General features: G+C 38.5%; 1 protein-coding gene across 1 annotated transcript in view; it reads right to left on the bottom strand.

The window, feature by feature from the left end:
- Nucleotides 1–14,133, bottom strand: part of CTNND2 (catenin delta 2) — a 412,341-nt gene that overhangs the window by 206,505 nt on the left and 191,703 nt on the right. The window contains exon 7 of the mRNA XM_070942595.1: nt 12,417–12,611. Within this exon, the coding sequence (XP_070798696.1) occupies nt 12,417–12,611 (195 nt within the window). The remainder of the gene's footprint in view (nt 1–12,416; nt 12,612–14,133) is intronic.

The raw sequence follows: 14,133 nt of genomic DNA, 5'->3' as shown, positions 1-14,133 counted from the left end.
AATATACAGCCTCATGCTACATAACTAAGCTCCATTTCATGCTGAATAAACTAAATTATTTATGTATCTTAAATAGAAAACTATCTTACGATAGATTTTTACGCTAAAAGTTTTTTATTAAAATAAATTCAATAAAAATAAAAAAAAATCCGATTTAAATAAAAAAAATCCGATTTATATAAAAAAAAATCTGATTTTTTTGATTTTTTTAAAAAAATCATTGTTTTTTATCCACCCTGATTGTGACACACACCAACGGTCCTTATCAAATTTATAACGTACCAAGAATAAACAAAATCCAGCAAAGTTTGGCAACCAGCCCAGAAAACAAGATATGATAAGACACTCACTCTTCAAAAATGCTCTGTAATAATTACATGTTGTTTCCAGCAAGAAATTACTAACTGCGTGCAACTTAAATAAGCTAAGGGAGTGGCCAATTATCTTCAAACCTTACTCTCGAGGAGACCTCCACCTCCTGAGTAGCCACTCCTGCCTTTTGGCAGCCCTGTGTGCTCAAACATTGAGGAGAGGCTCCTCCACTTCGCTCTCTCCACTTGAAGGAGCCTCTGGAGGTTCTGAAGGCCCTGGCTGAGTCTCTGCCTCTGGCACCACATCCTCTTCAGCCTCCTCGCTGTCCGACGTGAGCGCCTGCTGTGCAGGCTGTTGGCGCAACCCCACACCAGCCTCCTCGTCGGGATCAGCCACGATCCACACAGGCTGCTGGTGGGCCACAACAATACCTGAGATAGTCTTTCATTTTGTTGGCAGTAGGAAACTCATGAGGACTATGTCACCCTTAAATTCCTTAAGACAAGAAGTGAGCACTACACACCCACAATTCTCAATTTATTTGAAGCCGAGCCAATTTATTTATTTATTTATTATTTTATTTTATATCTATACAGCCCTTCTTCTGCGGGACTCAGGGCGGTGTATTTATTTATTTATTTATTTATTTAATTTGTATACCGCCCTTCTCCCAGAAGGGGCTCAGGGCGGTGAACAGCCAAAATTAAAAAACATACAAATACAAAAGTTAAGATAATTAAAAAAGAATTAAATCATTAGCTTCCCAATTTAAAACCCCCAAATCCATAAAATTTAAAATCCCAATTAAAAACCATTTAGGCTAGGCCGGCTTGGTGGAATAAAAACGTCTTCAGGGCTTTACAGAAGGTCCGGAGGTCCGGGATCAATCGTATTCCAGGAGGCAGCTCATTCTACAGGGCGGGTGCCCCCACAGAGAAGGCTCTCCCCCTGGGGGCCGCCAGCCGACATTGCTTGACCAACGGCAGGTGTACAGCTGAGATAAAACATTGCATATAAAATTTAAAAACAGTTTAAAAAACAATTAAATAATTTCGACCCAAGATTTAAAACAACCCAATTAAAACCGAATTCAATTAAAACTGAGAGGATGGGATCAAGCCAGCCCGGCTAGATGGAATAAGTGTGTTTTCAGGGCCCGACGAAAAGTCCGGAGGTCTGATATCATGCGTATCTCAGGGGTTAGGTCATTCCAGAGGGCAGGTGCTGCCACAGAGAAGGCTCTCCCCCTGAGGGTCACCAGCCAGCACTGTCTGGCTGACGGCACCCTGAGGAGGCCCTCTCTGTGCGAGTGGTCGGTGGGAGGCTATTGGCGGCAGAAGGCGGTCTCGCAGATACCCCGGCCCTAAGCCATGGAGCGCTTTAAAGGTGGTCACCAACATCTTGAAGCGCACCTGGAAGATTACAGGAAGCCAGTGGAGCTCGCACAGGAGGTGTCATATGTGAGCACCCCGTCGCTCCCATAATCCCCCGCGCGGCTGCATTCTGGACTAACTGCAGCCTCCGAGTGCACCCCAAGGGGAGCCCCATGTAGAGAGCATTGCAGTAGTCCAGGTGGGAAGTGACGAGTGCTTGAGTGACCGTGCGTAGGGAGTCCCGATCCAGAAAGGGGCGCAACTGGCGTATCAGGCAAACCTGATAAAAAGCCCCCCTGGCCACGGCCGTCATGTGCTCTTCTAAAGACAGCCATGAGCTGCGAGCCCTCTCCGTGGGGGCCAGTGATTCGCCCCCAATAGCCAGCGATGGCACCAGCTGGCTATATTGGGATGCCGGAAGCCACAGCCACTCGGTCTTGGAAGGGTTGAGTCAGAGCCTGTTTCTCCCCATCCAGGCCTGCACGGCCTCCAGGCACTGGGACATCACTTCAAGGGCATCGTTGGGGTGGCCTGGGGTGGAGATGTACAGCTGAGTGTCGTCAGCGTACTGATGGCACTCCACCCCAAAGCCACGGATGATCTCACCCAACGGCTTTACATAAATGTTGAACAGAAGGGGCGAGAGGACTGACCCTTGTGGCACCCCACAAGCAAGGCACCTCGGGGTTGACCGCTGCCCCCGTCAACACAGATTGCGACCAGTCAGAGAGGTAGGAGTAGAACCACCGCAGAATGGTGCCCCACACCCTTCAATCGGTGCAACATGATACCATGGTCGATGGTATCAAAAGCCGCTGAGAGATCTAACAGGACCAGGATAGAGGAACAACCCCTATCCCGAGCCCTCCAGAGATCATCCACCAATGTGACCAATGCCGTTTCCGTGCTGTGTCCAGGCCGGAAGCCAGACTGGAGCGGGTCTAGATAGACAGCTTCATCCAAGTACTGGGGAAGCTGCCGCGCCACCACACTCTCAACAACCTTCACAACGAAGCGAAGGTTGGAGACTGGACGATAGTTAGCCAAAACAGCCGGATCCAAAGAGGGCTTCTTGAGGAGGGGCCTCACGACCGCTTCTTTCAAAGCAGCCGGCAGGACCCCCTCACTCAGAGAAGCGTTAACAATCCTCTGGAGCCAGCCTCGTGTGACCTCCCGGGAAGCCAGTACCAACCAGGAGGGACACAGGTCCAATAAACATGTGGTCACGTTCAGCCGTCGCGTTCAGCCGTCCCAGGATCCTGTCCACGTCCTCGGGAGCCACAGGATCAAACTACTCCCAGATAACACTCTCAAGACCTGCCTCAGTCATCCCGTCCGGACTTACCCAGTCAGAGGCCAGGCCTTCCCGAATCTGAGCGATCTTGTCATACAGATACTGCACAAAATCCTCAGCTCGACCCTGCAAAGGATCATCCCGCGCTTCCAGATGGAGGAGGGAGCGGGTCACCCTAAACAGGGCGGCTGGGCGATTATCTGATGACGCGATAAGAGTGGCAAAATAGCTGGATTTCACTGCTTTTATCGCCACTACGTAGGTCTTAATATGTGATATTATAACATAACGTCTCTATAATCCCGACCTGACCCCCTTCTCCAGTTTTGTACCATTAAGATTTGTACAATCCAATTTTTAAATAACATAACGTCTCTATAATCCCCACCTGACCCCCTTCTCCAGTTTTGTACCACTAAGATTTGTACAATCCAATTTTTAAATATCAGCTTTTCAAATCCCTAACTGTGTCTCTATTGCCACTCTGATAGTAAATGGGTTTCATGAAACTGGAGGCTAGAGTGTGGATGACCGTACTTAACTTTGCTCAGACTCCTCCCCCTCCCCCATTCTTGCCCCATTGAATATGAATGATGATTTTTCACTCCAGATGGAAAGAGGCAATGAGAACTAAAATATCATCCCTGAGCTTCTCTCCAGGATTTCAACTCAGCATGGAATATAACAGGCCAAAGCAATTATTAAAGAGCATGTAACATATACAGGGTACTAAATGGATCTAGCCATGATCTCAAGCTTTATTACCAGTGAATACAACAGGTACTCTGCCCCCTCTATAGAATTCCTAATTAAACTCAAAGTATCATCTAAAGCAGGGGTCACCAACCTTTTGGACCTCAGGGACCACTAAATTCATAATTTTAAATCCTGCGGACCACTAATATGATCTGACTAATGACCAGCTGGGTGGGCGTGGCCAACTTGATGTCACTCTTATCAGGGGCACCTTGCCAGCCTCTATTCACCCCTCCCATCCCAGCCACTCCTTGCTTGCCCACCCGGGCTCCTTAGGGTCCCAACAGGAAGCAGTTGTTGGAGCTAAGCAGCCACCACAAGAAAGAGTTGGCAAAACAGCTCAGTTCAAATTGGATCTGACCGAGAAGGAGGCTCAGCAGAAGCACCTCACTGAGGACTACGAGCATAGGCTTTCCAAGCAGAGGAAAGACCTGTGGGAGTGCAAGGCCAGGTACAGGCGCCTGGAGGCTCAGCGGGCTGAGATGATCAGCCAGTTCCAGGGCATGATGCAGTCCCACTGCAACAAGGCCTTCCAGCTCTTTGCCACCAGCAGCACTTCCCTCCAGCCTTTGCCCAAAGCCCTGCACCAGGAGGCTGAAGCAGACCCCAAGTTAGAATTTCTGCTTACCTCCAACCCACACAAAAAGACCCCAAAGGGGGAGACTCTTTGCAGCAATACATACGTTCATTGCATGTATCTGTCCCAGGGGCCGTAGTTTGAGGACCCCTGATTTAGAGCAATATAAAAAATGCAAATAATTTTTCTGTGGACCACCAAAATTTTCTCGCGGACCACCAATTGGTGACCGCTGATGTAAACAATGAGGGGTACAATGTCATACCTTCCCCTTAGCTGTCCTTGAAAGCTGATGCAGGAAGATTCCTTACAGAGAGAGACAAAGTCCCTGTGACCCTAGGCACACAAAAACAACAACACTTCTGCAGTGGGAATCACATAAAAGTACTAATCATTAAAAATAGTATCTAAAATTATGAAAATTTCTAGTGATCAAAAGGAAAGAACGAGTTTACCAATAACAGCTGAGGAGATTATTGCTGCTATTAAACAACTGAAAACAGCTAAAGCTCCAGGAACGGATGGTTTAACTGCGGTGTATTATAAAACTTTACAAGTAGAAATGATTGAACATCTTAAAGATTTATTTTGTAGCATACAACAAGGGGGTAAAATACCCCCTTCATGGAAAGCAGCTTTTGTTTCTTTGATACCGAAAGAGGAAGCAGGTTCCACAAAACCGGAAAATTTTAGACCAATATCTCTCCTGAATACGGATTATAAAATTTTTGCAAAAGTATTAGCCAACAGATTAATGCCAGTTATTCAAGAGGTGATTCATCATGATCAAGCAGGATTTATAGAAGGCAGATACATGAAGGACAATGTGAGGCAAATTATAGATTTATTGGAATATCTTGAGAAGAATAAACAGACATCTGCAGTGCTGGTGTTTTTGGATGCGGAGAAGGCCTTTGATTGAGTGAACTGGAACTTTCTATTAAAGACTTTAAGAAAGATGGACTTTGGGGAACAGTTTGTGCAGGCGGTTTCAGCAATTTATCAAGAGCAAACGGCACAAATTATTATTAATGGAAGCTTAACCACAAACTTCAGTATAGAAAAAGGCACAAGACAAGGTTGTCCGTTATCCCTGTTGTTGTTTATTCTAACTCTTGATTGTATTCTTGTTGAATACAATAAGGGACTCGAGTACTTTGAATGGAATAGTTATTAGGCAAGAGGACTACAGAACAAGGGCATTTGCAGATGATCTGGTTGTTACCCTAACACAGCCGATGGAATCAATAATTCAGATGAAAGACATTATAGAAGAATATGGTATGGTATCAGGATTTAGACTGAATCAGAAAAAAACCAAGATGATAGTTAAAAATATGACAGTTGATCAAAAGAAAGAACTTGAAAGGAAGGCAGGCTTTGAAATAGTATCAAAGGTGAGATATCTAGGAGTTCAAGTTGCAGATTCAAATATAAAACTGTTCCAAAACAATTATGAGGTGTTGTGGCGAAAGGTACAAAAGGATATGGAAACTTGGAAAAAACTGCAGCTGTCTCTACTTGGGAGAATAGCAGCAGTTAAAATTAATGTTCTATCTAGATTTTTATTTTTGTTTCAAATGATTCCGATGCTTAAAAGTGATAAACAGTTGATGGAATGGCAAAAAGGAGTGAATAAGTTTGTTTGGAATGAGAAAAAGCCAAGAGTGAAACTGAAAATTATGCAAGATGTTCGTGAAAGGGGTGGTTTTAAACTTCCAAACCTGCGACTGTACTATGAAGCAGCAGCGTTGACACAAGCAAGTGATTGGTTTGGAAGGACAAAGACTGGAATATTGAATATAGAGAGTTATGATCTTGAATTTGGTTGGCATGCATATTTATTCTATGAAAATAAAGTGGATAAAGTATTCAACAGCCATATGCTTAGAAACTCCTTGATGAGAGTATGGAAGAAGCACCGGTTCAAATGGGATTATAAAATACCATTGTGGTTGGATCTTGGTCATATTATACGGAATATAAATATAAAGTCACTCGGGGGGTTTTTATACAAAGAAGTACTTTTTAATGATGGGGCAGATGGCAACTAAAGACATTGAACACACTGTTGGAAGAAGGGATTAATTTAACTTGGTTACAGTATAATCAACTTCAACTGAGATGGAGAGAAGATCAAAAAACTGGTTTAATGTTGCATGAAGAAGAATTGGTTAGACAGATAAAAGATAAAGGCCCAATGCATATCAAGAGGGTTTATAATGTTTTGTTAGAAAGAGACTCAGAAAATGAATTGGTTAAAGATTGTATGATAAAATGGGCACAAAATTTTGCAGAACCAGTTATGATGGAAACGTGGGAAAAAATATGGGTTCAGAATGTTAAATTTACGCAGTCACAGAACTTGAGGGAAAATTTTTATAAAATGTTTTATATGTGGCATTTAGATCCTAAGAAATTGTCATGCATGTATCCTAATGTTCAACCAAAATGTTGGAGATGTGATTGTTTGGATGCTACATATTATCATATATGATGGACTTGCAAGAAAGTGAAGGCTTTCTGGATAAAAATTTGGTGGGTTATGCAAAATGTTCTGAAGAAAAACCCCCAATTTTCTCCTCAATTGTTTTTATTGGGTATAGTTAAGGGTTTTTCAATGGGTGAAACAAAATTGATATTGTACATGGTGACAGCAGCTAGGTTACTGATTGGTCAATATTGGAAAAGGGATGTTTTGCCTACCATTGAAGAATGGACTTTGAAGGTGGCCAGTTTTGCAGAAATGGCGAAGATAACAGCTTACTTAAAAGACCGGACTCAAGAGACTTATGTATGGGAGTGGAAGAAATGGATAGATTATGTGCAGAATAAATACCAAACTAGGAAGTATCAGATAGCTTTTAGTTGAATGTTGGGTAGAAATGTATATGTATAGCACACAGGGGGGAGATTAGAAGGGCGGTAAAGTATGATATAATATGATGTGGATTTGGATTTCACCTTGGGGAAGTCATGGGAGGAGGGGAGGGCTAGGGAGGGTTAGGGAGGGAAAGTGGGGGGAATGGGAAAATTTGTATTTGTAAAACTTTTTCAATTAAAAAAAAAATAGTATCTAAACTCTTGAAAATAGACAGATCAATTATACTAGGGAAACTGGACTTTACTCAAATCTGATTAAAGTGGTTCTTTTTTTTTAGGTTCATAATTATCATGGTTTGTAAATTGAATGTAAAACTTTAGTAACATTATGAAAAACATCACTTAAAAAAGAAGAGTGAATCGACTATGTAGGAGGAATAACCTCTGCCCCTCATTTGGTGACTGGATGATAGATGTCTCACTGATATGGTTTAACCACACAAGTTTTAATTTTCTTATATCACTTGTAAACCTATTATGGTCCAGATTATAAAACTAATTTCTGGAACCATCAGAGCAGGCATCTCAGGGGAAAATAATTCCACTTTCAACAGTGATTTTTTTAAAAATCTTCCATTATATTAAGAATGAAAACAGAGCATATATACTTATTGTGGTTCATTGCTTTAATGATTAGGAAAAAAAAAAACCCCACTGTTACTGTTAAAACCAAAAGTAGTCTCGATCATCTACAGTACAGTGAGTTAGTAGAAAAATGCAACAGATATTTAAATTACCTCTTTGAATAATCCTTAGATCTATAATACACTCAGTATTCAGTTCACTTTAGCAGCTACTTCATGAATACTTTTTTCTACTTTAATTGCTAGATTAAGAGGTGCCTGAAAACAGCTGCCCTGATTGAGAAGTCCAGAACAGTTCTGTTGTTATATTCACATATTATAGTTAAGAATTCCTTGCCCTGCCCTTGTTTTGGGGAAGGAGAGTTAACCATGACTACTTGTATTGTCTTGGCAAATTCTTGGGTTACAGAGTTGATCCAACATGCTTAAGTGAGTGGCCTGTCATTTTCAATATCCTCTGTCTATGTCCCCTGAGGTCTTCAGTGTGAGATGGGGGATTCAGGAAAAAGGAAGTACGGATTGCTGTCTTTTGCTCGAGGCCCCTAGTAGAACAAAGAAACTTAAGGAAACAAATTTCATACAATTGGGCTTAGGGAGTTCAAAGCCAACATCCCAAAAGCTATAGGGCAATTAAAACCAGTACTAGGGTGAAATTGGCAGGAAACGTTCAGATTACTGTCATGAAGGATCCTTTATTTCTTTGCAGGGTGCTGACAAGGTATGAGTCTGATAGTCCATTTTCAACACACATATTTTATTAAAAAGCAAAAGCTTTTGTAAGCTGTGGTTAACTTTATCAATAAAAGGCAAAAGATTTTCATGATCTGAAGAGAAACAGGAGATGCATGGAGTGGTTAAACTGATAAAATTTATTTTAATTTAAAGCTTATTAAAATTCATGCTTTTTAATTAACATTTAATTTAATTAACTAATTAATTAATTTAATTAACATTAGTCAAAAGGATACTAACAGACACCTTCTGATTTTTCTGCAGTAGACTAACACTGCTATCCAAAGTTATGTCTCTGCTTCCATTCTGTAATAATATTTTAAAATATATACATATATTATACATGTTGTGTGTATAGTATATAATATAAATGCATATAAAACATTTTAAAACAAGGAAATAATCAACCAACAATAAAGGAATAAAGATGGCAGAAAGGCCAAAACCTTTCGGGGAACAAAGAAAGAAGGGCTTCAATCACCAAATGTTTGGGCAGAGAGAAAGACCTTCAAGGCCCTTTGAAAGTGTAGGACTTAGAAAGAAACCTGATTCCAGAGGGCAGAAGCTGCTACTTTATCTCCGTTTGCTTAGACTACAGATTATTGATTGCTGGCTCAGATTCATAGATATCAGCCTAATGTAACAAACACTTCTCACAAATCCTTACTTAATTATCTTAATCCATTTTTTTAAAAAACTTCAATATGGGGTTCTGATCTTAGCAACATACATCCTAAATTACTTCAGCTTAGTAAGCTTAAAAGGAGAAAACTGGAGAACAATTGGTGACAGCCATTACTTGCATTGGTATAACTTTCACCTGGGAATATAGCCATGTAGACAACCCAGGACTTAGGTAGAGAGAGTGTGAGCGTGGAGGTCCCAGCACTGGGTGTGAGCATCAGTGAGACACTTTTTTCTCCTGCCTGCTACAAGTCATGAAAAGACAAATTTGCAATATACGTTTTTAATTTATGACTAAAAACTATTGTAAAAGCTTTTTTTAATGTAATACATTTGATACGGATTTTAGTTTGATAAATTTCACTTTTGTGCTTAATGGCTCTATTATCTTCCCTGCCATTAATCCCTTTCCAAATATACAGAAGAGGGGAAAGGCTCTAATAATAACCTTGCATTTAGGAACTGGTATAGGATTGGGAAAGCTTAGCAAATTGAGTTTATCTTTCTGACTAAAAAGCCACCTCCAAATCACCAGTTCTCAAAAAGTGAGAACTCAGAGCCCCAAACTAAATTTAGTTCATTCACAATATAACATCATACTAGATATGCTTTAAAAAAGACAGTAAGAGTCTCCCAGCTTTATTTTGAAGGTCCACACATTTTATAATTAGCATACTGGAAAAGTTTTGTCAGCATTTATTTCTGAATACTTCAAGCAGTGATAAACCAAATTATTACTTTTTGAATACCACACTGGAATATACTAAGAAAAATTCAGGAATTTTTACATGTAATATAGGGGCAGTTTCAATAATTACTGAAACAGAGATGCAGTTTATTCATCTTATAGAACAGAGCTTCCCAACCTTTCAGGCTATTTATCTTGCTAACAGTAATAAATGGATAACAGAAATATAGAAAAGTTTAGCTAATATAGTAGATTTCCTTTTCATTATTATCACTGTCCGCTTAAACTGAAAAGTCAGCTTGGATAATGTTTAATAGTCTTTTCATATAGCACATCATTGATTATATATTATAAAGCAGTGCAAAAATCATCCCAGTTTGAAATTATGTACTACATATATTTTTCTATTTTTCACATCAAATGATTTGCTGAGGCAGAAATACTCTTTAATAGATTCTAAATCATTATATTGGGTCCAAGTAAGTTTAATTTTCTTAAAATATTAAAATCAGCTATTAATCTTTATTTACTGACACAAATCAGACATGTGAACTAAGCCATCAACCTCTCAATAGAAGAATCGATAATACTGAAGTTAAATAGATATTTCTGTTGCACCATTGAAATGTTGCACCATTTCAAATTATGTTTTTGGAATAATAAAGATTGTATTACATGATACATTTTGGGCCTGAAACCAGACATTAAACTATTTCAGGCATAACAAATAAATTGCTCAATAACACTTTATCATTAGTGAAGATAATTGCTGGTTTAAGTATAAAGACAACATTAGCGAGATTAAGTTATTATTCTTTTAATTTCTCCCATAACAATCTCTATGTACATTAGAGAACAAAAGAATAATAAAATCCAAAAGAAAACAGAGAAAAGAACATCCAACATCAAATGTAATATTCTCTTAGAAAAGTTGGGATTTAAAATCTTTTGCTTTGCATTAGAAATATAACTGGAGGCCTGTGTTTTATCTCCATACTTCTCCAACTTCATTAAGAATGGCTTAAGATTTTGATTTACAGACATGTATATTCAGAAGAAGAGACTTATTTAGATATCTGGCCCCTGATCCCAAGCCATTCCATCTTAAAAGGCTGCTCCAACCATCAGGAACAGTCCTGGATATGTCCTGGGACCACTGACTGGAGAATGTCTTAATTGCTACATCTGCCTAAATTAAAAAAATAAATAAATAAATGTTTTTAAAAAAACCCCAAACTTGTGAATTTCTTAGCGCTCATAACAAGTTTATTGACTTTCCAACAGGATGTTGTAATTTGCTTTCTCTATCCTAGTACTCTGCTTTTTACTTTTGAGATACGTGTTTAGGATATTAAGACATAATGTAAGAAGGAGATTTTAATGGTTACTCTAACATTAGGAATCAAGAACAACAAAGAGGCTATTTCCCTGCATGCTGATAAGAAACTCTAAAAATATGGATGCCAAATATTGTACATATTAATACTCAGTATGATACTGAGAGTACAACTCTGGGAAGATAGCTAAAGTATTTGTGAAAAATCATGAGACTGAAAAACATGGAAGAACTATAAACTTTACTTACTTAAACTAACAACCTACAGGGAGAAGTTTCCAAGCTATCCAAGTCTGCCTAAAATAGGATTAATTGTATCCACCTACTGAACTGCCATAAGTAGGAAGCATGAAGACCAAGACTAGAAAAATGAAAGCATAGAGATATGTCTCCAACAGAGAAGACTAGAATTTAGTAGAATCAAATCAATCTTCTGGTTTTACAAATGCTCTTCTTTGAACTGAGAGCAAATTTCAACATTATAAAGAAAACAAAATAAAAATGAATAACAGGACAATAACGTCTAACTTTAATTCCCTTTATATTAATATAAAAATAATTTTGGTTTTGACTGGTGTGTCAGATTCTTTCACATATTAATTGCCATTACTGTTTTGGTTAGGGTTTTTACATACAGAGCTGTAAAATTTTATAGGGTTTTTACATATAGAGTTATTTTGCATGGGTAAAGTAAACATTTCCCATTTAAGAACTGTATACCAACATGTTTGATATATGATCATGTATTTCTGCATTACAAATGAAGCAATGGTTCTGTAAGTTTGACTGTAATACATTATTACTTTACATGGAGTGGACAGAAAAAAATTAATAAATGGATGAACACATGCATATATGTGTATATATATATATATGAAGTGGGAAAGAAATTTATTGCTCAATGCTCAATGCCTCATTAATTTGCCCATTCTCCAAATTATTAAACAATCCCATTGTAAATGATATATTAATGACATGCCAAAGTCATGTTCTATGCACCTTTAGCAAATTAACAATCAAGGAACGAATGCTAGACAGCAAAGATAAATAGGCCACTTTGTTGGAATTATTGATGCACTTACAATTTCAATTTTTTCCACATGTGAATTCAGTCACTTTATTTGTAACAGCTAATTATCATTTAAAGCAATGTACCTACCCCAGGCAAGAAGCAAAACCACCTGCATTTCCACCTACCTGTGCTAGTGCGATATGTGCCTGTATGTGCTGGTTGAAGAGGGTCTCCCTGACTCTGGCTGAGACTCCTCATAGGCGGCTTCTGATATACTCTGTCCTCATAAATAGGATCTATGTGATGCTCTGGAGATTGTAGTGCCCTTAGTTCTGAGCCCAGGTGGCTATGTTGACTTGTGTATGAAGCCCGGGATCCAGCTGCAAAATAAAGTGATATCAGAAACTTTATGAGGAAAAAAAAGAGCATCTACAAAGAGAGCTAGTCTTAAAATATTAATATTAAGAATTCATTATTAAAAACTTCTGGTAAGTAAAAGCAAAATTTTTTAAAAACCCAAATCAATTAAAACAATAAACAAATTGGTATTTTCCATATAAGAAGAAAACATAACACAAAAATGCAGCAATAGTTCAGGTTTATTAGCTTACAGTTAAATAGACCTAAACTTTCAAGGAAACAAAGCAGTTCAAGAGTGACTACACATCAGTTTTTCCTACATTGTACAGCAGCAGCTTCTCTATTTTTCATCAACTGCACGTGCACTTAAGAACTTTTTGTTTGTTGCACAAATCTGGCTTTTTACATTTGCAATTAGGCCTATTTTACCTCCCTCTCCAAAACAGAATAGCTTTCCACCAATGAAACCTTCTAGAAGATGAAGGAGCAAACATTCAAATGAATATCAAAATTAATGCCCACACTTTAAGTTAAACTCTGAAATCAAGCTCCCTTTTCCTCTAAGAAATCTCCAGTTCTATTTGCATAAAGAATAAAAGAAAGGGGACAAAGGCAATTCTCATTTATTCCTCATTCCATTACGTACAGTTGCATTTAATATGGTTCCCCAGCCTTCTATAGAAGCTTCTCATTTAACACAGATAGTTGCAAGAACCAGAACAGAGCAAAACAAACACTACGTTCTCTATCCCCCAGGGGAAGTGCTTTGTGAATGAAATTCCACTTGTAGAAAGTCTGGATCCAAGTCATTAAACAATGATGAAATGAAGCTACTGCAGGGACATGGGCCTAGCAGAACAAGTTTAAGAATATCTTCCACAATAGATAAAGAACAGGGAAAAAAGATTTCTGCAGGGAATGCCTTGGTGTAAATGAAATCAGTGGACTTTGACTCAACTAATTATATGATCATCTGTTAGCATAATCTAGGAAAAACAATCTTTCGTCCATAAAGGAATCACTTTAGGGAAAGGAATTCCACACCACATAATAGAAGGTTAAGACTACCTTTCAATTTAAGACTTAAGACTTTTGCAGTAAACAGAACTCCTGGCTGTAATCTCTCATCAACAAAGTTTTCTCAAAACTCAAAAAATCAGATTTTTTTGATTTAAATCGGATTTTTTTGATTTTTATCGAATTTATTTTAATAAAAAACTTTTGGGGTAAAAATCTATTGTAAGATAGTTTTCTATTTAAGATACATAAATAATTTAGTTTATTCAGCATGAAATGGAGCTTAGTTATGTAGCATGAGGCTGCATATTCTGCAACACTGGGACTATCGGTGAGTCAACAGTGGGTCAAAGGAGTAGCAGAGATGACAGTTGCTCTTTAAAAATTATGATTTAAAACAAGTTGATTTAAATCAAGCCTTTTTACTAGTGATTTAAATCATGATTTAAATTGTGATTTAAATCAACTCGATTTAAATCAAATCCACCCTGATTTTTGGAGAGAGGATCTGTATCATGTAGTTAT

This window comes from Pituophis catenifer, unplaced genomic scaffold (assembly GCF_029215685.1).
Source record: "Pituophis catenifer annectens isolate HBS135680 unplaced genomic scaffold, rPitCat1.0.hap2 SCAF_3, whole genome shotgun sequence".
Lineage (NCBI taxonomy): Eukaryota > Metazoa > Chordata > Lepidosauria > Squamata > Colubridae > Pituophis > Pituophis catenifer.
Note: the sequence above shows the minus strand (reverse complement) of the source record. Positions and strands in the feature narration are given on the sequence as shown.